This window comes from Pteropus alecto, unplaced genomic scaffold (genome assembly GCF_000325575.1).
Source record: "Pteropus alecto unplaced genomic scaffold, ASM32557v1 scaffold196, whole genome shotgun sequence".
NCBI lineage: Eukaryota > Metazoa > Chordata > Mammalia > Chiroptera > Pteropodidae > Pteropus > Pteropus alecto.
In genome coordinates, this window is record NW_006439717.1 from 6,003,338 (window position 1) to 6,029,078 (window position 25,741).

The 25,741-nt window shown below is 33.1% G+C and overlaps 1 protein-coding gene across 17 annotated transcripts in view; it reads right to left on the reverse strand.

Moving 5' to 3' along the window:
• The window catches only part of PPHLN1 (periphilin 1), a 106,139-nt gene that overhangs the window by 67,829 nt on the left and 12,569 nt on the right, over positions 1-25,741 (reverse strand). For 11 of the 17 annotated variants that reach the window (XM_025050264.1, XM_006916885.3, XM_025050265.1 and 8 more), the window contains 2 exons: positions 15,974-16,138; positions 13,597-13,658 (listed from right to left, as the gene is read on the reverse strand). In XM_025050264.1, the coding sequence (XP_024906032.1) occupies positions 13,597-13,658; positions 15,974-16,138 (227 nt within the window). The remainder of the gene's footprint in view (positions 1-13,596; positions 13,659-15,973; positions 16,139-25,741) is intronic. The other 6 variants (XM_006916887.3, XM_006916888.3, XM_025050268.1 and 3 more) reach the window with 1 other exon arrangement.

Genomic DNA, 25,741 nt, shown 5'->3' on the forward strand with positions numbered 1-25,741 from the left:
AAATTTTTTAAGTCATAACTGTAATTTTCCCATTGACTATGAAGACTGTTTTAGATCAGAATAATAATTACCTTTGGGGAGGAAGAAGAAAGTAATTCAGTAGGGCATAAAGTAGCTTCTGGGATGCCAATGATGTTCTATTTTGTAATGTGAATTGTGGTTACACTTATGTTAATTCATTGAGCTGTACACCTTGATTTGTGTCTTTATGTTAAAAAGAAAGTTGTTTACTTCTAAAAATGTGATATGTATATATATATAGCTTCTTATTTATCATGATCTGAAAGGATTTTTTTTGAAGAAAATGAATCAAACTTTTTATTTTGAAAAAGAATTTTCATTCTTAATATTTAAGGAAATACATTTTGTAAAACTAAGTATCATCTAAAAATCATTAATACATTTTAATGATTTCTTTTGAACACCCAAATAGCATAGCATTACTTGACAAGCCCTAGAGGAGTCAACTTTGTCAACTTCAGGAACCAACATGTTAGGTTATCTTTTCAGAGGATTACTAAGAAATCAGTGCAACATGATTAGAATCCTCCACTTCAGGAAATTCTCTCTGCAAAGGCAAATCTTCCAATATGTCTTGACCAATAAATCATCTAACATATATTTTTATTTTCCATTATTCTGAAAAATGCTATACTTTTACACAATCTTAATCTTCAACATTATTTCCAAATATGATGATTACCTTTACCCAATCTGCTGAAAAAGTCAGTGAACAGATTCAAAGACAATCTCTTCTAAACAAAATATTTTAAAAAGTAATCTTTTATAATAAAAAATAAAATTTAAAGACGTTCTTGTTCCCAAGTTTCTCTTAAGTCTTTGGTGCCTGCTACTATACCTATGCAATTAAACTAGCAGATGACTAATGAATAAACACAAAATAATTAATAGAAAAATTTTCAGTCTTCCTTTATCCTTGGTTTAACAGCTTATATCTCCATGTACTCATTCATGTCTTTAATTCTATATTACATGTGGAAAGATATTTTCTACTAATACAATGTTTGACACACTATTTAAAAAATATTTGTATTTAAGAGTTCAAGCCAAAGGCTCACCTCAATTTCTGCTACTTGAACAAAACACCACTACATTTAAGAACTACTTTTATGTTCAAAAATATAGAACTAAATAATTCTAGCTCAACTGCTGAAAAAAAATCTAGAAAAACTAGACAAAAAAATTTTTTTTAGAAATCTGCTCAGAGTCACCAGAGCTAAGAATTCAGTAAAGACCTATAGAACCAAACTGCAAGAGAAATAGGAAGCCCAGAGAGCTGTGCCTCTCTTTTGGGGGCTGCTTTTCCTTTTATTTATCTGCCAATTTCAGAAACAGCAGCTGAGAAGATGAAAAGCTGAGAAATAAATTTTAATAGCTTCAAAGGATTAGGATATAGTCTGGATCTTACCAAGGAGGGTTGAAACTCTAAAGGTCTGCAAAATAAAAGCAGGGTGAACCTCACTTCATATGCCTGGAATTCCTTAAGGTGACCCTGGATTACTAATGACTCTAATCCTCTGTTTGAAATAGGTAGTAGAGGTTTCTGTTTTCCTGACCATTAATTAAGATTCCTTAAATTTACTTCAGATGTAAAATCCCATTTTTAACAGGAAAATTTATGTATTTAAATCACATAAAATAAATTTAAGCTAGGCATTCTTAAACACAGAACTGTTTCCTGAAGAACTGTACAAATTAAAGCAAAGCTGCATATACAACTGTCAGTGAAACTTTAAAAAGTAAAACAGGAAATCTGTGTAGATTATCATTACTTTTCTCCAAAAAATTAAAATGGAAAAATCAACTAATAGAAATGTCACTTTATTCATACTATTTTTCTTTAAAAATGTGTTAGACCCAACACTCATGATTAGCCTCAAAATTCAATCAATATTAACTAGTATAATTTTCTTTGTGCAAGTACCATCCTGATTTTTAAAAAATTTTAAAGAAAGAATTTTGTTTGTTTTAACAATGACCTTGAAGCATGCTGAATAAAGCAACAAGATACTGGGAACTTAGGCATATTTTTAATGCTATTCTATAAGTCACAGGGTAAAAACTTCACACTGCAAGTAACACAAAAGTTCTATTTACCACACAAAGAAAACTTACATTAAAAGCCCTCAAACTATAAAGTTTCTAGCTATGCTGAAAAAGAGGATATCAACATATATGATATAATGGGTTCAATACAATGAATTATCAGGCAAATCAAAAAGAGCCATTGAAGAAATATGAATAATAGTATTAGAATCCTTATTATAAAGCCTTGGGGGGAAAAAAACCCACCCATATTTAACTGAAATGATGATTTTTATTTTCAAAAATGTATATAACTTGAGAGTTAGGAGAGCACCTTCAGTGGTATCACAAACATTTCAGCCATAATGCTGGGTGCATACAAGAGGCAAAGTCACCTGGAGAATGGAAGATGGAAGAACTAATACTCTATAATGCACTGTTTCTCAAAATGTCTGGAAACCATCTGCACTGTTTTTGAAAGCAGACTTATGAAGATCAGGATTCTGCCCTGTTAATACACACCTCCAAGGTAATCCCAGCTCCTCACACCAGTCAAATCAGACAAGTTGTTATAGACCCCTCAGTTTCAGCAGATGCACGTTTACTAATTAAAAATAAAATTCAACACAGCAGGAGGCAAGGATATAAGAAGAAGAAGGGAGAGAAAGAAAGCATTTTTCTTATCTGAGATCTCATTTTTCTTTCCTTACCACATCCAACATGCACAAATATTCTACACAAAATACTGACTACTTCATTTCGTGGGAACATGAATGTCAAAAAGAAATTAAGATTTTGAGAATCATTTTGAGAAAGCAGCTAAGTATCTAGTAGAGCAAACGGAAGAAAAAGTTAAGTGCAGATCTCAAATACTTAGTTTAAAATGTGGAAACAAGAGAACTAGGGTATCTCTAACACCTGAAACAATTTCTATTGTTATGGAGGTAAGATATGCTTAAATTGCTATAACAAAAATACCACGAATGTAATAGAGTCACTACACAAAAGAAATCTATCTAACCACGATGAAACAGTCTAACACAGGCGTCCCAGTGTAAGAGACTCTGCTTCATGCAATTATCCAAGAACCTAGATTGACCACTCTATTTCAACATGTGACTTCCAAGGTCACGGTTGTGTTGTCATTCCATGCCAGGACCCACCCTGCAACATGGGAAAAGGTAAAGGTCTGTGGAAGAACACGTATATTAGTATGACTCCTACTTACATTACACTGGAGATCAATTAGTCACATGGTTACATCTAGCTGGAAGGAAGGCTGGGATATGTAGTCTACCTGTATGTGACTAAGATGTGTGGAGAAGTAGAAGTCTTTTCAATAAAGATGTGTTTCATTTCAACGAAAAGTTTGGAATTCCCAAGTGAAATGTATCTAACAGGCAGTTGGATGCAGAAATGTTAAGCTCAGAAAAGAAGCCAAGGGTATAGAAACAGATCTGTCCAACATTAGTAGCAAATAGTACAGGTAAGTGTTTCACAAACTTCAGACTGCAAGACTCTCTGCATCACAATCATGCAGACAGCTTGTGAAAAATACAGATCCCAAGCCTCCACTTACTGAATCAGAATCTATTGAGATGAAACATGAAAATAAGCATTTTTAAGGCGATATTAATGATTCTTATTAACACAAGTTTTTGAAACATATGTAAAGGGAGTAACTGCTACCAAGGATAATGATATTGAAGTTACTAGAATTGAGGGAAAGTGCCAAGAAGTCACTGTAAATATGATCCTGTGGTTTCTGGACTGCTGTCACTCCATATTACCTTTTAAACCAGTGGTTCTCAAGACTAGCTTCACATGAAAATGTCTGATGAGCTTTTAAAACTGATGCCCAGACTCTACCCAAGCCCAATTAAATCAGTCCTCGAAAGGTGAAGACCAGGAATCAGAATTTTTTTACTAAATTTATTTATTTGAATTAGTTTCAAGTATACAGTATATTGGTTAGACATTTATAATATTCATAAAATGATCCCAATTCAGAATTTTTTAAAAAACGCCTTTCATCTAATTCAGAGTACAGCCAGAGTTGAAAACCACTGTATTAGACAAGCTGCCATTATATACTTTTTATTTCAGAGTTCCATTGTTTCCCTACTCCAGAGACTGTAAACTCGGTTTTTAACTAGTTGTGAATGCTGAAAAATCAAGAGTTTAACATTTTAAAAATCTGGATTTCTGACTTCTTTTGAAGCAAGCCATGATAGGCTTATATTCTCAATAGCAAAGATCAGCTGGTACCAAGTAGCAGCTGCTGCAATTTGATCCTCGGCATTTGTTTACGTTCCATGACTGGCCACTATAGCTACATGAGATATTCCCACTAACAGAGAAGGATAGTATCACCACAGATAAACAAATATGTTAACTGCTTACCTGTAAGTATTATAAGTCCTTTATGCTTAATAACTGTATTTGTGTATACTTAAGTAACAAAATACAGTAATGAGTCGATCTTGTAAATTTTTTCACATCCTCAGCCTCTTCATAAACCTATCCCACCCAACTTCTTCCTTTAACTGAAACCTGTTGGAACACAAATATAGGTTCCCCTGCTATCTGAAAGTAAAGCGTTACTATGAAAACTTCTGTACACCACAATGTAGCTTAAAGTGAAAAGCAACTGCCATTAACTATCTATGAAAAAATTTTTGTATGTTCCCAGACCCAAAATTCAATGTAGGCACAATGTCTTTATTTGTTCTCAACAACCAAAAGGCTTAATTATGTCCAGTTTTATGCTAAGGATAACATCCTTATGAGTTCTCTTAGGCTTTTCTGATACCTTAGGACACATCTTGCTAACGGATGCACAAAATCAATTGAGAGAAAGCACAGAAGCTCACTGACACAGTTCAAAGCCATGGTGGTATGATGCTGAGATGCTGAGTATGGTTGTGGGGAAAGAGCCTGGTGGGACCACTCTGTTGTTCAGGGTGTGTGCTGCTTCTATAACGGCTCGCTGTAAAACAAATGCTGAATGCTAATTTGGCATTTCAACTTTTTTATAAAAGTGAAAATCCTCTTTGATTTCTTTCCATTAGAGAAAACACATACTAATGTAGGTCTTTCATAAAAGCAGGGGATATCTGTACTGCCTCCCCTTCTACTCTTGGGCAGTAGGTGCACATTGATAACTCTGCCTCAAGGTCTAAAGTACATGGGAGATATAGGATTATGTTCTAAATCCTCCATCCTCTAAGAAAAGGGGAAAAGAGCCCAACAAACTCCTTATTTAAGTTCATGCTATCCCACTATAACCCACATTACCCCTATTACCAACCTTTTGGTAACTTTCCCAGATTTCCTAAAGCCTTTAAGCCTCTAATGACAGTCTGAACTATAATACATCCTTACCCACACCATGGGTGACTTTCGAAATTCATATGCATAATCTGTGCAATGTTGTAGCAAATCCTTGACTACCTTCTACTTCTTCACAATACTTCAGCCACACACTTAAATCCTAAACCTTGCCACTCATTACCCGGAGGTGCTCTTCATCACAATCCAATCCTACATTCCTATTACAATGCCCTAGTCTTTTCTCACTCCTATATTTTCTAGCAATCCATGAACCCCATCCTGGCTTCACTTGTTGCCCTTCCGGCCTAAATTACAGTATTTGAACCACTCTATGAATAACAACATCTTCCTGGCAATTCTGATACACTGTCCTAGCCAAACCAAAGCCCAAATTAATTCCGAAATCTGTGATTTCTTCACTGGTATAGTTGTACTGCCATACATAGAAAAATTACACAAGCCTTCAGATTGGCCCCTCTACACATACATGGTCTCTACCTTCCATTGTGCCTTCAATTCCACTAACATTATTTTTATTTATCATTAGTGAGCTCAATCTCCCATTCACTCAGCAACTATTCTATACCCTGATAATTCTCTCAAAGTACTCTAACCTAACACCAAGCCTTTCACCCTCAATGAGTTACCTAAGTTCCTGAAAAATATAGCAGTCTTCAGGTATGAACCACCTCAACTGCCAACCCAGATCCCCTCTCCCCTAATTTGCCTTCATTTACCCCATCCCTAATTTCATCCTTCCTTACTTGATATATCATCTCTGCCCTATGTTTATTAAAAATTAGCCCTTTAATCAATGGTCTTCATCCTGGTCCTCATTTACCTTGCTGCCTGTATCCCTTTTCTGCCTGTATCTTCAAACTCTCTTTCCTTTCAACCTAACAATATGCTCAATTCACTGATTATCTAAAAAAAAAAAAAAAAAAAAAAAGCTTTAGAAGCTATCTCTTTAGCCAGTGTCCTTCTCCAGTTAATAGCATTCCCCACTTTCCATATCAGTTAATTATTTTTTAAAAAGTTATCCACCCAGGTTGAATCTAACCCCTCACATCTCATTCATCCTGACAGCCAAACTCGAGATATTTTTAATCGTTCTATTACTGGTACAGTCAGCTGCATTAGACATTGGTGACCCCTAATATTGTTTAAAAAGTTTTATTTTCTACCACTTCCTTAGACAATCCCGATATTGAATGCAGCTCCTCCCTTGAAACCATTCCTCCAGTACTGATAATCTCAGATAATGGTATTATTATATACACAGTAAACAAAACTGAGAATCCAAATATTTCCTTCTTTAGTCCCACATCTAACAACTACATCTTGCTAATTTTTCACTTCCTAAGCATTTATCAAATTTAGCATTTTTTCTACATCCCAATTCCCCTCTCCCAATTCAGATGTTTATGATTTCTTCTTCTATCTCCGGTGCCATCTTTTAAAGTCACCCTCTATACTGAAGACAAAATAAACACTTTGACTGTGCTATCTTAGCCCCTCTATCCCTATCAGGTTAAACATTTTTAATAGCTTTCCACTACTAACAGAATAAAATCCAGACTTCTTAGTCAATAATTTAATCCACAATTCCCCAGCTCATACATAATCATCTATAACTACTTCTATACATAATGCTTTATACAGCTTTGCTCAAGCTCTTTCCTTTGTAAGAACATGTTCCCCTTTACCCTTTTTCCAGTCAACTTATTTTTCCTTCAAGTTCTGTTCATGTTATTCACTCCTACAGGAAACCTTTAAGAAAACCTCAGCACAGGATAAGTGCGCTTCTTTATTTTCCTTCCTCTGGCACTTCATGCACCTTCATGTGTAATGCATATTATGTTACCTACTTGTATCTCTGTTTCACTCACTAGACTGTAAACTAGTGATATAAGCACAGTGGCCTATACACAGTAAATACTCAATACACGTTTATGCCACTGAACTAAACCAAAAAAGATGATCTGTAGTATTTTTCTGTCAAATAGTATATCACCTAAGATAAAATCGCTGTAATAAAATTAAAGATTAAATCTATTTTTTAAAAATATCAGTAAGTATGAAATACTGAATCAAATTAAATTTTCCAAATGCGAATACAGAAAGAAAAAAATAAAACAGCATTTAAAAATAAAATATACTGGCCAGTTGGTGACACTCTTGTTCCCATCCTAAGATATATTCTAAGATCTCGGTAACTAAAGGGGAAAAAATGACTCTGTAAAAACAACCTTATTCTGTCTAAATCTATAACGCTTGGTAAAAAGTATGACATGTTCCCTGAATACAAAATGAAATAAATCCCAATATATTCTGAATTTCATCTACAAGTATGTTTTGAACAAAGAAATAATATAATTACTGTGTAAATACAGAACCAAGATAAGTAGGTGGTGATATACTTGAAATGTGGATAAATTATCAGGTCTCTGGCTCTATTAAATAAGAAAGGGATCGCACTCAGAGAAAAGGGTGGTGGGGGGTTGGAGGGGAATGGACTTTGCATGAGGATGATAGAAAATGTGATAAATTCTCTTTCTCTGTTAGCTGTTATTTAATACAGTTGCTTCCAATAATTCCACACTCCCATTAGTAAAATATATTTGAATATGAACTACTAATATATGTATGCTGGATTTATAAATTACATAATGTGCTACAACATGAAACACTTAAAACGAAATGTGAAAAAAGATAAATTATAAATAGAAAGTTCCCCTGCCCAGTAATAGGCCTGTGAAAGATGAGGTAAAAGTAAGGCAGCCCAGCAGCAGCCAGAGATAGCAACCTGCAAAAGAAAGGTGCTGGAGAGAGTGAGAAGAAAGACTCATGGGGTCAGAAGATTAACTACATAATGGAATGTGAGCAAATACACTGTCGAAAATTCTTTGCCCATACATATGTGGATTTATTTCTGGGCTCTCAATTCTGCTCCATTGGTCTGTGTGTCTGTTTTTCTGCCAATACCATACTGTTCTGATTATAAGACAATTCAATTTTTAAATGGGCCAAAAACTTGAATAGACATTTCTCCAAAGAAGATATACAAATGGCCAGCCAAAAACCATATGAAATGTTCATCATCACTAGCCATTAGTGAAATGCAAACCAAAACAATGAGACATCACTTCACACTTCCTAGGATGGCAATAACAACAACAACGACAGGAATACAAGTGTTGGCAAAAAAGTGGAGAAACTTGGGCTCCTATATGTATATCACTAGTAGAAATGTACAACAGTGCAGCCACTATGGAAAAGTTTGGTGGTTCCTCAAAAAGCTAAACACGGAATTACTACATGACCCCGCAATTCCATTCCTAGGTATGCGCCCAACAGAATTGAAAACAGGAACTCAAAACTGATACTTATGCATCAATGTTCACTGCAGCATTGCTCACAATAATCCAAATGTGGAAATAACCCAAATGTCCACTGGAGTATGAACAGATCCACGAAACGTGGTATATACATACAAAAAGGAATGTTCTGATACATGCTACCACATGTATCCCATAAAAAGGAATGTTCTGATATACGCTACAACATGGACAAACCTTGAACACATGGTAAGGGAAAGAAACCCGACAAAAAAGGACAAATACTGTATTATTCCACTAATATGAAATACCTAAAATAGGCAAATTCATAAAAAAAGTTGAATGGTGGCTGCCAGGGGCTGAGGGTAAGGGGGAATAAGGAATTAATGCTTAACAGGTATAGAGTTTCTGTTTGGGGTAATAAAAAAGTTTTGGAAATAGTGGTAATGGTGGCACAATACTGTAAATGTAATTAATGCCACTGAACCATGCACTTGAAAATGGCATATTTTATGTTATGGATATTCTACCATACAACAAAAACAATTTTTTTAAACACAGAAACAATCTTGTAGGGATTCATGGTGGCCAAATTTGGGCATGAAAATAATGATAACAATGACTTATAACACATTGAATAAAATAGGAATCCATTAGTCCACACTGATATTAAGTTTTTTTTTTAAGTGGGGGAATGGTGAAGAGAAGAGAAAGCTCTTCCTCACAACAGAATGCCTGCAAAATAAATATGGAAACAGTCTAATTAAAAAATCATCCATTAAAAAGTACATTAATCAAATCAGGCAAGAAACATCAATGGATGCTAAAACTAGTGAGTGCAAGTGAGAATGAAGTATGGCATAATCACATAATTTCAAAGCATCTCTCACAAAACACTTATTAATTTTATGTGAGGAGGCTAACTTCACATATTCCATCTTAATCAAGTGATAAAGATCAAGGACACCAGTGAGAGGACAAATCAAAAGCAGGTACAACAGGATGCAATAAAAAAGAATACAGTATCACTTCTGAGACTGCCCCAACAAAAATGCATAACCTAAATCTAATCATGAAGAAATATTAGACAAATCTAAATTAAGAAACATTCTAAAGTGTCTGCCCTGTATTCTTCTTGCCAAAAACAGTGAGTCATGAAAGTCAAGGAAAGACTGAGGAATTGTTCCAGATTTAAGAGGTCTACAAGAATATGACCTATGAACTCAAATTAGATCTTTTTACTATAAAGCACATTATTGGGACACTGCTGAAGACATTAATGGGGTCTCTGATGAAGGGGTACAGGAGTTCTTTAATTATTCTTGCAACATTTCTATAAATTTTAACAGTTTCAAATAAAATGTTTTAAGTGTTCTAAAATTTTATTCCCACAATACAAAGAATAATTGTGTATGCCCCACTGATAAAAACAAAAACACTGACTAGCATGGTTTTTCTAATTGTTCAGAAGCTTATTCTCTTACCAATAACTACACAACTACTCTCTTTGCCTGGTTTATAATACAGTGATTATTTTTTCTACAACAATAGTTATTTTACATTCACCAAGTCTTTTAGGTAGTAGCTCTTAAATGAGCTCACCTGATAGAGAATACTATACAACCTAGAAAGATGCTAGCCAGTAAAAGCTATAGCTTTTGTGATAGCATAAAATCTGCATTTTGCTGAAGACATCCAGACATCAAGTGAAGGTACAGGAAGGTTTTGAAGTAGATGCACTTTCTACTCCACTATGCTCTTTATTTTTTTTCATAAAAATTGTTTTGTATGTATGTAGGCTTCATGAAAATGGGAACTTTTTATCCCCAAAGGCTAGAAGAGTACCTGACATATATCAGACACACAATATTTATCACATGAATGAATATATTGTATAGAATGAACTGTATATCCTGATAACAGAGAACATACTTTGTTTCAATGCTATCGTAGTTAGGAAAACTGATCAACTAATGGCTAATAAATTTCAAACAGTAGAATAAGAGTACAAGGAACATCCTCTAATCACAGAATAACTAGAATATCTCAGAATAACCATAAAATTGCTATATATTAGAATCAATGGGATACAATTACAGCAATGCTTAAAGGAAATATCAAAGCTCTACTTATACTAATAAAAAGGAAAGAAAAATTAATGTGAATATCCAAATTAAAATTTTAGATTTTTTTTAAAAAATGGAAACTGAAGTACTATAGACTTTTAAAAGGCAAACTGAGAACATCTATGAAAATTTAAAATTCATATGCCCTTTGATCCAGAAATTCCACTTTCTGACAATCAATCTCATAGAAACTAAAGTACTGTTTCATAAAGACATTATGTACTCGAATTTATTGCAACGCTGTTTTGTACTGAAACCAGTCAACATTCATCAATAGGTGAACAGCTAAATTACACCATGAAACATTACTTGGCCATTAAAAAGAATCTAATTAAAAGTTAAACCAAATAACTTGCAAAGATTTCCACATGCCTCTGAATTAGAAATGCAATTTAGAGAAAAGTATGTATAACATGATCTCATTAACAACAATTAAATATCCTAAATTTTTAAAAACATAGAGAATATATACCAAGCTGTTAACATGGCTGTGGTGACTGGGAGTCACATATATGATTTATTTAATTTATGTAAAATTATACACACATAGAGGAAAATGTAAAATGCTAAAAAAGACAGGAAGAGAGAATAAAGAGAAAAAGAGAAACTGTTATTTAAAAAACTGAAATAAACCTAAAAACTGTTTATTTGGGGGAAAATATAAACCATTAGCTAATCTAATCAAAAAAGGTTTGGGGGTTTTATGTTTTTTATGGGGGGGCGGGGGGGTAGACAGTTTTGATTTTCATATTTACATCCTTATAATACCTGATATTTACTTTGACACACCAGGCTTCCAATTTCACATTATTTTCAAATGGATGGCAGTTTGTCCCAGCATTATTTATTGATGAGTTCATTCTTTCTCCATCTGATTTGTAATATCGCTGTTGCTATATCACAAACTCCTACAAATATCTGGGTTTGCTTCTAGACTCCCTATTCTGTTTCACTTTCTACATTACTACAGCTTTATAAATTTTCATACATAATGTAATGAGTCTTCACATCTTTTTCAAGATTATTTTTACAATTTGGCTCTTTCCTCCTTCATATTAATTTTAGAATCAGTTTGCCAACTTCCATGTAAAAAAATCCTGGAATTGAGACTGGAACCATATTGAATTCACATCTGAATTTGAGAACTGTTATCTTTATGATACTGTCTCTTCCCAGCCAAGGATGTCACATATATGTTGCTCCCTTTTTTCAGGTCTTTTTAAATGTCCTTTAGAGATGACCTAATTTCATCTATTTGATCTCACACACTATCATTAGATTTATTCCTATTAACTCCTTATAGTTTTCATACTATAGTAAATATTTTAAAATTATATTTTCTAATTTATACTGCTAATAGTTGATTTTATTATATTGAACTTTGCTAATTTCTTAATAGTTCTAATAATGTATAGACTCTCTTGGCTTTTCTGTATAGACAATCACATCATCTATATATAGTTTTCTTTCTTTCATTCTCACACTTACACCTTTATTTGCCTTGTCTTACTGTGGGGGCTGAGACCTCCATTACCATTATGAATAGAAGTTCTGGTAACAGGCATCATTGCTTTGTTCTGATTCCAAAGTCAAAGCTTCTAATTTTACCATTCACTATAGCAAATCCCCATTTATCAGATAAAGAAAATTCTCTTCCATTCTTAGCTGGCTAACAGTTTTTATAATTATTGTTAGTTTTAACACAGTAATTAAATTTTATCAAAGTGTTTTCAGCATCTATTCTACTGCTTCTTTTGAACGAGAAAGTCTGTCATGAGTTCTAAACATCCCTACACATCCCTGTCGTGATGCCAAATTGCAAGATTTAACCAACCACTGATACTGAACAGTTTCTGTAAATGGTCACATACAAATTAAATAGGTCAAGACCACCAAAGTATAACTACTGTGGGACTTCTCCTTCCCAGGGAAAGAAGGACTGGTTTGCTTTCTTCTTGCTACAAAAGGTACCAAGCTCTTGATCCTGGCTTCCTCAACTAAGAGCATCCTACTGTGTGCATAGCAACCATCTCTACCCATCACATCACTCTGGTGGTACTTGGGGACAGGGAACTGGTACGACCACACTCTGCTGACTGCAGTGGTTGGAATAATAACTGCCTTCCTCTGGTCCACTGAATCCTGTTGTCTACTTTTGGCACCTAGGATACATTGTGGCAGTTGACTCCTTGCCTATGATGTTGGGGGGTTATTCTCGGACAGTTCATAAAAGATCCTTAAAAGGCTCCTTTTGTAACTTCTAACACTACTACTGTGATGTCACTAAAAAAAAAAAAAAAAACTATCATTCTATTGTAGCAGATGCCTCTGTGAGTAACTAAAGCTCACAATGATTGAGGTCCTTACAAAATGTGTTTTCTCAAGCAATTGAGAGGATATCTATGATAGGAGACACTCTGTAATGACCCAAGTATTACGGAAAAAATGCCTTAAGTAAGCAAAAATATATCTTATAATCCATACCACGCATTAAGAATAATTTAATAATTTGATAATATATCAATAGTTTAAATATTTTTAATATATTATCAATTATGAAATGCTAATAGACAGAACACCAGCTATTAATGCTATTGTTATACTACGTAGACACAAAAAGAATACAGTTTGTTGCTTTCAAAATTTTAAATCCTAATAAAAAATATTTCATCTATGTACCTTGATGTTAGATTTTAACAACAGATATCTCAGTGAGTCAAGTATCAAAGCAGTTATTATTTTAATCTTTTTACCTGTATTCAGGCTGACGACTTCCAGAATGATCATCTCTTGTCCACTTATAGCTAGATTCATCCTGTAAAATAAAAAAGTTACTTAGATATTTGTTTACACTATTTTGGTCATGTAGGATATATCTAAGAGTACTACTGGAAATCAGTCTTTAAGACCAAAATAATGGGGCAAAAACACCTTTCTAAATTTCTCAGAGCTTAAAAGGAATAAAATAAAGAAGATACAAATTATCCATTTTAATAACTAATTTAATAAACTGAGAACCTGTAGTATGATTTATCTCTATGAAAATGCTTAAAATATTTCTTTGGTAGGCCCTAACAGCCTTATTGCCAAAGACATATCCAACATAACAATAGCTAAGGGCTGGTCAAGAACAAAGGCTCAATTTAAATTTAATCGAGCATACATTTCTCTACCCTTCATTTTATTCTTCCTATGGCAAGTTCACATCAATTTTCAGATTCAAGCCCAATGAAGAATATGCTACGGTCCCACTTTTCTCCTTCAAGTTTTTTTTTTCTCATTTTACCTCTCATTAAAAACCATAATTAGAAACAATATAAAGAACCATCACTCACTGATAAGCTACAATAGAGCAAAATGTGGCACAAAGTTGAAAATCAATCAAGGAAAGCAAGTACATTTTGTCATCTAGGACATATTCTAAACGATGCAATAAAAGGAACTACATAGAAATCTACACCCAAATACTTTAAAATTACACATAGAACAATATAACATGTGAATTACTTAATCAGAAATACTGATTCAGATAAAATAAACACTACTTTCATCTCTCTCTTTAGCATCACATACTGCTACTCTTATATAACTAAAATGTATTCCTCATTTTCCTTCACAACATTAAATATAAACAAAAGAAAAACTCATCAGCTGTAATAAAATATTGGATCAAGTAAGTAGTTTGCTTTAGATAACTGAACTCTAGATAAAAATTAGTGTCATGAGAGTCCTAAGGATCTCAAGTGGGTTTGTTTGGAGAAAATTTAAAGAGAAAATGTTGCATACAGTATGAACAAACACAATTTGTAATGATAATAAAAAAAATTATTGTTGAGACACTTTTATGCCACAAGATTCTAGAAAATAATTATGTTTGTGAGGATTCAAATATAATTGGTCCAATGAATCCAAAATTCCCTCTCTGCGCTAAATGGCCACAGGATTTTCACAATAGGAATAACTTTATGCAAAGGCCAAATAGTTTCTGCATAAGACTACCTGGAAGAAGGGCTCTGATGGCAAAATCCAGTGTTTCTAGAATAGGGATAATGTGTAATTACTTTTCAACACTGAATCCCTCTTCCTAAAGGAACGGCGTTTAAAAATTAAACAAAATAAAAATTAATTCTATGAGAAGTGAATAAGTTGTAACACCCCAAAATTTAAAAACAAACACAAGAAAACATTGAATGGTCTCATTACCACTATAGAATTATCAGGGTCACCATGATACAGTAGTAAGAGAACTGAACTCCCATATATACCCACCCTAGGTAAATCACCTTACCTCCATTTCTTCAAGTGTAAAGTAAGGAAACTAATTCCAACAGCCAACGTAAGGTCAAATTTTATCATAAGCAATGCTTGAATATGGTCTGTTAACTACAATGCTATATAGTAGGGAAGGGGAAAAAATGTAGGAAAGTCTAGCAGAGGAATGCTGTAAACATGCAAGCTGGGTCAAAAGAATTGCATAAAGAAACAGTTTCAATCAAGCTCAATGACAGATAACTCTAACATTAAATATACTTATAGATTATTAAAGATTATCAAGAGAAACAAAATATAATAGCAATAGTAATAGTAATGATAGCAGCTAACATTTTATAAGCGCTTACTATAGAATAGGCAACGTTTTGAGGGCTTTCTGATCTAAGTGGACTTTAATAATAACTATAACGAAAATGACAAAAGTGAAACTGAGTCTTAACAACCTTAACCCAACCTCACCCACAGCATTTCATGATAAAAATAAAAATAATTATAAGTGGGCACATCAGTAAGAGATGGTAACTACCTGCTTATTACTTACTGAGTACCAAGGCAATAAACAGATTGCCTTTAACTACTTCTGTAAATCCTTGCCAGCTTGGGGGATAAAAAAGCAGGCTACTTGGAATTAATGTCATTTAGATAGAGCTATCCAGAGGGCTTACCCACTTTGTCCAGCACCCCAAAATTCTTGACTACCAGTTCCCATTTGACAGCTCCAGTAGGCAATTCAACAAGGCATCAAGCAGGAAGTGTTTATTTAACTGCCTTCATGGCCAGTCACATAAATTTCAAAAATTACATAATTTTTAAACTTATGAAAAAATAACAATTAGTACATGGGGGAAATTTACATACTCCTCTGTGAGGTGGACCACTTCTTCGAGCATGAGAAAAACTGCGGCCCTCGTCATATTCTCGGTAACCAACATGACTGTAATATCTATTGTAGCTTCCTTCACCAGGTCTGTCTAGCAGTGGTGGTTTCTTTGGCACAATATTAACTACTCTATGGTAGCCATCCTAAAACAGACAAAAAGAAATATATAAAAATCACTAATTTCTCTATTTGGTTTTGGAAAGGTTTTTTAAAAGCATAGGAGTTCTTATCCTTAATCAAATAGAGTAAATGTATAAACAAACAAAAAAATGCATTAATGAGATAACATGAATATAACTAATAGTAAGGTCTTAACGTGGATTAAAGGAAATAAAATTGTTCAATGAAGAAAGCCAGGTGTTTAATAAAAAACATGCAGCAATGCAGAAAACCAATTATAAGTAAAAGAAAAAATATAATATTATTGTTTTAATAAAAAAATAAAATACAAAAAGAGTGTTACAGCAGCTCTAATCCCTAACTACCTAGGAATTTTAGAAATAAAACCATTTAAGATAGCACACACCTTTGATCTACTGTCAAAGTATACTGTTAAGAAGAAATATGATATAGACTAGTTGTTACCAGAGGACTACAGACTAGTGGTAACTAGTGGGGTGGGGGAGGAGGGGCAAGGTGGACAGGGTAAAAAGGGGTTAAATATAGGGGGATAGGGGGACGGTGAAGTGGGTAAAGGGGATCAAATATATGGTAGCTGAAGGAAACTGGACTTTGTGTAGTAAACACACAATAGAATATATAGATGTCAAATTATAATGTACTCCTGAAAATTATATAATTGTTTTAACCAATGTTAACCCAATAAACTTAATTAAAAAAAAAAGAAATACAAGATTTTACATATAAGCGGTAATGAATTGGGAGGTAATACTGAAGTAGGAAGATCAAGAGGAAATATTTTGCTATTCTTCCATAGCACTGACAGAGGAGATTCTGATTTCACAGGTTTGGAAGCAAAATAAACCCAATATAAAATTTGAACAAATTTTCAAAGTAATATGTTAGTGTTTTAAAGTTTTAATAAGAATGAGTTGTTTGTGGGGGTTGGGAAATTGAGCAGAAGGAGAGTAACACTTGTCTAAGGTTAGTAGCTGCTGTGAAGTAACTGAACAAAAATAATTACCAACAGTGAGAACTAGAGAGATACAAAGCACATATGTGCAAATAATCTGGTCTTGAGAACTCATGCTACCTTTCTATCAATATCAGATAAGAGATACATGAAAGAAACTGTCAAGCTATCAAAGTATAAGACATGATCAATATGAATTAATTTGACAAAATGAAAAAAACAAAACATAAAGCCCAACAGTCTAGGCTGGATACTTTACCATCCTAAGCCTCAGTTTCATTATCTATGAAATGAAATTAATACTAATACATACCTCATGGGGTTGTTGTGCGGGCTAAACAAAAAACAGATTTTAAAGCACTTGGCACAGTAGCATAAACTAAGTGCTCAAAAATTGTTTGCTATTTTGATTACTACTTTTGTAAGTCTAAGTGAAACACTAAATTCCTCAAACTATTTCCTTAAATTATTTCTTAGTATTAATAACTACAACTATTCGGTTAATAAATTATTACATCCTATTAAAACTTCCCAATGGGTAAGAAATTTGTCAGTGTGCTGGGAAAAATAAAATCAATAGTTCGTATCTACTTGACAGCTGAAATGATCTACCAAATTATTTTCCATGGGAATAATAAGGTGGTTTCCTTCTTTAGTACGTTAGATATTAAACCGTATGGTATATTTTATACATTTATATAAAATGCAGTATACAAATGAATTGACTCTTATAAACACTATCAGATTTCAATTAAAGCTAGGCAAATATTGAGCTGCTAAAAAAAATTGGCATTAAGCCAAAATTAGCAATATTACAATTCAAATCATTTTCTAATTCAAAATTTATTTAAAATTTTAATTCAAAATTTGTAATAAAAGTAGAATCGCTGATTTCTCCAATTCCAAGAAACCATGAAATTCCATTCCACCATATCCTTGTTTGTTTGTAGATGCTTATTTAAAAGGATGGGGAAGTGAGTATATGTGTCTAAACACCTATGAATAGAGGGAGAACTCCTTACTTAACCAAACAGACTGTTTCTTTGTTCAACTCCCCCAGTTACTAGAAAGTATTTCAGGATTCAAAAATGTTTATAGTAAAACTTTTGAAGAAGTAAAACTCTAATCGCATTTAGTTATATGTTTTTACCAAATAATAATTTTTAAAAAGTCCTAATGACAGCTCTTGTATCTAGGAATAAAGATCAAATTTGCATTCCCTTTATGTTTTGAGAAAGTGCTCAGGTGTAAGTACATTATACCATCTCTACTCTACAGGCATCTGTTCTTAAAGAAAACTCCCTAGCTATATAAAAAGATTTAAGGAAATGAAGATGACTATAGGAGTCTGAGACAAAGCAAGACTGCATTTTCAGAGACATTTCATGTCTTATACAAATATATCATTCACAGATTTCTTTCTCTTTCCAATAAAATCTATGGTGAGGGGCAAAGATTTCAGACTTTCTCTTCTAAAAGTTTATATTATTAAGAAAGTTCAAACAATATTTTACATTACCTGCAATGCCAGACCTGAATAGAAATGTCATCATTGTTAGAAATTCTTGTACAAAACACACTGAGCTATAAACATGTAATTTTCCTCTCTAAATGCTAACAAAAGTACACGTTTTCAGGCACTGATATGTTTGAAACCTCCATTTTAGCAGTATCTTAGAAAACAATGGCACCATTGGTTTACATACAAATCAGAAGTAAAAACTATGACTTATAAAGTATATCTGAAAAGGTTTTTAAGGATAACAGGATTGTTTTCAATTAACCGAAAAATGAAACCAACAGAATTAAAAATTTCTATTACTGAAAATGTGGGCATTTCAATTCTTGAGTTTGGACATAAAATCTCAATTTACCTCAATGAAATCAATTTTCATTGCTTCTGCTCATTATAAAAATATCTATATATCACTATTAATTAAAAATATTAGAGTAGATCAATTTAATACAATTGTTGCATAAGTATGATGTATCAATTTCCTGTGGATGCTACTAGAATTTCCAAAAATAGTGTAGAATCTACCAGATTTGCTCCTCCAAAGTTAGTATTAATGGTATGATTAGTCAGACCAAAAAATAAAATGTATATGTAGCTCATTATAAAAATAATTAAAAAGTCTATTTTACTTAATCATTTATCTACTCTGACAGGATGTAGAAAGCAAAATTTTGCATACAAACTTAAATACTTTTGTGAAAGCTATACTTCTATGAAATTTACACTTTCATATTTGTCTTCTTAGCAGTGAGACAATTACTACCAAGGTCTTCTGAGTTTCTAAAATAAGGACTGTTTGGTCTACTTATACAAATGAAAATCTGATCGGATTAAGATACATATCAAATTAGCTTTGCAATTTTGAAATCTGAAATAATTGTATTTTGTTACAAAATAAGCAATTTCTTAATTTACTATGAATTCTAATTTAATATAACTATCTGTTATGAGAAATGCTTCCATTTTAGTCACCAAAAACAGCAAATTTGATGGGTTTGTTTGACTCAATACATAAATCTATGTCAAAATTTCCACATTAATGTTTAGTCTCATGATTAGGCTGGGTACAAATTATGAGGATTACCATATTTCTTTAAAAACATTTATTATCCAATGTTATTAAAACATACTTTGCACGCATTTTAACTCAAAAACATTTTTTAAATAAAAATTTCTATACATAAGCAGCCCCTTTAAACATTCTTATCTTTTAGAGACACATACTGAAATATTTACTTGCATTAGAACTATGGTATCTTGGATTTACTTCGAAATAATCTGAGGGTAGAAAGTGGTAAAGGCATAGGTAAAACAAGATTGGACCGTAAGTTGAAATTTGCCACTTGATCTGTCCATGGAGAGTTTATTACATTATTTTGTCTACTTTCACAAACTTAACTTTTACCCTTATAAAAAGTAAAAACAACTAAAACACACTAACCTACCAGTAAAAAGTATGATGGCACATGTGAATAGTCAATGCCATTACTTCCTAACACAATCAACTTAAGAGCATGAATGCAAGCATCACGGGCAGAAACCTTGGTCTTATTCACTGCTCTACTCCCGTCACCTGGAACAGCACTTGGCACATGGTAAGCACCACACACATAATGTATATTCTACTTTGCTATCTCAATTTTATATCATTTTTGGCATCACATGCTTTTTACTAGAAAAGTACCAAATGACACCCAACCTAAAAATTCTACTACACAAGCTAGTAAACTTTTGCTTTCATAAGCTTGAGGTTTCTTCACTATGATCCTTCATATTTTGTGACATGCATTTTTATTGTAGCACTTACTGGTTTAATTCACTCACTGAATTTTCAATGTAATATTGGTGTTTCTAGGTCATTTCAATGGGAACAATGGGTCAAATACATGAGACATATTGTTACATAATATAGAGCCAAGAATTGATTATATCTTTCTGGAAATAGTGACAACAAAAACGAAGATGTAATTCTGTAAGCCAAGAAAGTAAAATACCTCCTGGGGCAGCTCTAGACAAAAGAACACTACTAAATCAAAACTCAGCAAATATTTAAGACTCTGAATTTCATGTATATAATTTTTATATTATAAAAAATTGTAAAAATAATTGTACTTTAGCTAATGATATGCATGCTTAAGTAGTTAAAGGGAGTGCTCAAAGTTTGCTTTGAAATGTATCTGAAAAATTAAATGGATTAAGTGGATTAACAAAGGACAGATAGAAGGATAAATAGACAATAAAGCAAGTTCAGTAAAATGTTAATAGTTACATCTAAGTGGTAAGTAAACAGATATAAAATATATCACCATAAAATTCTTTCAACTTTGCTGTATGTTTGAAAACTTTCATAATAAAATAGTGGTAAAAGTTGTACTTACATGAATAAACTTAAATGAACACTGGTTATATAAAATGTGAGGCATAATAAAATGTGAGGCATAAAGAGAATAGAAATTAAAACATGCACTTGAACATTTAAAAGAGTTTCATGAAATAAGTGGGAAGAAAGGGAATATTTCCACATTAATACATTTTAAACAGTAGTAAATGGAATATGTACATAATTGAATTGCTAAATTAAGTAAACAACTATTTCAAGTTGGACAAAAGAAAGATTTCTGGATTACATTTTGGGTATCTTTATATTTGAGAATATATGGAACAGATATATGTATCATATATTCCTTACATGGCCTCAAAAATTAAAATCATGTTCTGAATTCAGTAAAGAATTTAGTTTTTATTGGTTAAACTCTCTATGATAAATAACCAAAGGCAAATATTGTAGAAATAGTCAACTAATCCAAGAAAATACTGTTATATAACTACTTACCTATAAAGCCTAATTGTGTAACTCAAAATTGACTGAATGTAATAAAAAAAATAAACTATTGCTGACATCGCTATCCTCAATCTTTACAATTCCCACTGCTACTAAGATTAGAAAATCTTTTACTTAATATGTGTTTGTTAAAAGAACAGAAAAAGGCAGAGAGAAGCAGATAGGATGTCTCCAGCCCCAATTTTACTATAATGCCCAAAGCAAATGCTGCTAGCGTTTTGATCCTAATTTCCAAACTTTACAGTCTCTATAAATTCTGAACCTGAAACTTGGCCCTATTTTAAAATAAACCAATGGAAAATGGACACTTTATGTTGCAACTTCATTAAAAATGTTCCATATTACCTATCTGTTCTCCATCAAGCTAACAAGATGGACTCTCAAACTGGAAGTTTACTGGTTATCTAAAAGTCATTCTGTCAGAAAACTTGATAAAGGCTAAGAGATCAGAAATCAGGCTCCTAAAAATTATAAGTTAAATAGGAGAAAGCATGCTTTTAAAAATAAGGGATTATAAGTTAAATGTAGGTATTGTGCAATAACCAATTTCCTCCTGATAGAAGAATGTGTACGTATGCTTACATGCAGATTCTCTGTAGTGCACCTCTTTGGGCTTTATCTCCCATCTACCCAAGTTTAAGACAAAATAAAAATTTCTGTGAAAACACCTTACAAAAGTAACTTATTGATGCAGGAGTAATTTTTAAAATGCTGTAAAGTGCTAAAATATAATTGCTACATTTGTCAAGTTGTACATTGAGGATAAGCTTTGCAATACTCAAATTTAGTGTGATTTAATATGGGCATCAAAATATGTGAGTGTCCAACTGCCTTTCCAGGTTCATCAAAGTTAGAAGCTCAAAATAGCTGCTTTTGTTAATGAGGTCATACTAGTGTAGTAGGTATCTTCTCAAGTTTCCCCTTCATGTCATACTTTATGTCATATCGAATAGTTCCTCAAATACATTTCTGATGTGTCAGATGGGGAATGAATGGGCCAAAGGGAGAAGGATAAAAAAAAGAAATGCAGTAAAATTGCATAAAGTAGAACATTAACTTTCTTCATCCCAGGCACTAAATGCTAGTGGGTTCTTCTCACTTTTTAAAGAATTAACTAAAGTTATATATTTAGAAAAAAATAATACGCCTTTTCAAAACTTTATGTGAAATTTTATTGAGGTATGACATACATACATACAAAAAAGTATATAAATTATAAGTACCCCTGGATAAATTTTCACAAGTTAATCACATTATGTAATTACCACCCAAATCAAGAGACTGAACATTCCCAGCAAAGCAAAAGCTTTCTTGTGCTCTCTCCCAGTCGCCACCTTTGTCTTCCAAAATTAATCACTTTCTTGTTTAGTTTTGCCTGTTTTGAAACTTTATATAAAACACACAGGATATACTTCTGTGTCTGGCTTCTTTCTTTCAGGGTTATGTTTGTGAGGTTCATACATGTTATTGCATTTGGCAGAGGTCCATTCATTCTCATTGTTGCATGACTGCACAATTAATTTATCTACACTGCTGGACTTTTGGACTGTTGCCATTTTGGAATTCTCATGAATAATGCTGGTTCTGAACATTCTTGTACATGTCAATATGATATACCGATAGTTTTTAAAATAACATTAGATGATCTCAGCTTTGTAAGCAAATATTTGAAAGTGTTTAATAGTTATGTCTTTATTACATCCAAAGTCAGAAATTATAACTTTACTTATTTACATTTCTAGTTTTAGTGTCACTTATCAAACAGTTTAACTCAAGGATTCACTGAGTCCATGAAATCAGATGTGAATATAAAATTACTTCTTCGCTTAAATGTAGGCAACAAACAATAACCACAACAGCAACAGCAATATCTGTGGCTTCAGCACTAAAAGAAACCAGATATTTTCATATCATGTTACTGCTGTTGCAGATATCTTGAAATATCATTTCCATTCATCATTACTTTGAAAATATAGCAATGAAACCCCTATCACTAGCTCTTGATATTTAATGAGCTACTAAAGAAATATATATTACTACATCACAAATTTGGTTTTTAATAGTTTAATAATTATATTCAAACATAAGTAGTCTCCTTTAAGTCTGTGTATTTTATTTTATAGGTTTAAAAAGGTCATTCTGAGAAGTGATCCATAGGCTTCACCAGACTGCTAAAGAGACCCATGACACAAAAATGTTAAAAATCTTTGCCTATGCTTTATTTAACTGAAAGGTAGGTGTAACATAGAAGGCAAAGGTATATCTCCAAGAGCCATCAAAGGGACATAATATGTTGAGGGGAAGAGAAGGCTTTAAATTACTAAATTACAAAATAAGGCCTAGTTCACCAGAGGCGGGGGGCAGACGGGGGGAAAGCATATCTGAATCTTGAGGAAGAGGGAATGTGAGAATACATAAGGATTTATAAACTAGAAGAGGTTAACTGGGGGATGGAGAGACCAATCTAATTAAATTAAAAGAGGAAAAAACACAGAGAAATGAACCTGTACAAGGTCTGGGCATGTTCTATGCTCTCAAATGAAGAAAAGCAATCTAGGCTCCTATATCTCTAGGAGAAACAAAGCAGCCAGAGAACTGAAGTGAGATTTCCCTTTAACTGCTTAGTCTGATTTTAAAAGCAATTGCGATATAAAACATCTATCTTACTGCTGTTGAAATTATTTGTACGAAGGGAAAAGAGCATCTGTTTCACATTTACATACACAAAACTGGTATAAAATGAAAAAGTTTGAGTTTGTTTAGATTTCACCACAATATCCTCATTCATTAAGGGCTTCTATCACCTGTCATCTTTACCTCAACTCCTGTCGTCATCATCAGTGACTTCAGTGTTTACTTGCAATCTGCATTTCTTACTTGCATAGAAGAATCACTTGTTGTACTTTTAAACAGCACTAATGTCCAGATCCTACTTGCAGATAATTATGACTTAATTATCTGGAATGGGGCTCAAACATCAGTACATAAGTGCTCCCTAGGGGATTTCAATGTACAGCAAGGATTGAGATCCTCGCATCAAAATCATCCAAAAATCTAGTTTCAAAGTTTTCTGGACCTCAACTCCAATTATCTTGACCCACCCTCTATTCTCGCCACCTTATACTGAACTTTAATCACCCAGAACTGTTCCATCTTGGCAACTCTACATTCCAAAATACCAACTGCCTTTCTGCTGTACCTCAGCTTTCTGGTCTTTGAGCTCACTAAGCCTTTTCTGCCCCTCAGCCCCTTACTTCTTTCAATCCATTTTCACTCTCAGTCTTACTTCCTTTCTTAAACAGTCCATAACACATAATATAGTATCTCAATAATTCTCTGGGTCAGAACCTTCGATACTCTTATCTCCCTAGGTCTAGCACTCATCCTGCAATCTAAATCAACACAACTTGCTTTCCCCTCTCCTAAACTGGGCACCCAAGGTAATAAAGCACATAATCCTGCTGACTGTGCCTCTATAAAATTCATGGTTCACAAATTTACTGGCCTTCACCAAGTCTTTTTAAACATCCCTCGTCAGGAGATATCTGCAATGGCTATTCCAAAACTTCAATGCTGGCCTCAAGTGTCCCTCCACCTCCTCAACTTTGAACAGATGATCTTCCTACCTCGTACTCCAAAGAAAAACAAAGGCTATTAGACACAAACTTCTCAAATCTATTCTCACTCAAATAATGACCGAACGTGATCTGGAGGATGCTTATTAGTCTTTATGACACTGATATTATATATAACTGATTATCCCATCTTAAAACACACTCTTCCCTAGCTTGTTTAAACAGCTCCTTGCCTAGCATAGCCCCTTGGCAGGCTCTCTCTGCTTCCAGTCTTAACAGCTCTTTAAGCCAACTTCCACTGCAATATGGTCTATAATATAACATAGCATGCACACATAAGGCAGAATGGTGTAATAAAGACTTTATATTGCAACTTCTCCCATTTCATCATATTTCCCATCGTTGTCTGAAATTATATTTCTGTATATAAATCTGCCTACATTTTATGGTATCTAAAACATTTTACTAGGTTCTATAAATGTTGTACCTTTCAACAGTAAGTACTATTTTGAAGATTAGGAAATATATAAAATTCATCACTTGTAAGCAGGCAATAGTTAAATGTATAAGTATAATAAATTAACATTTAAAGAAAGTCATCCCCTCTCTCAATTACCTTATTTTACAGTTAGGAACCATGTAAATGTGTTAAATTTCAAAAAAAAAAAAAAAAAACTAAAAAAGAAAAAAAAGGCAATCCCCCAAATTTGAAAACTAAAA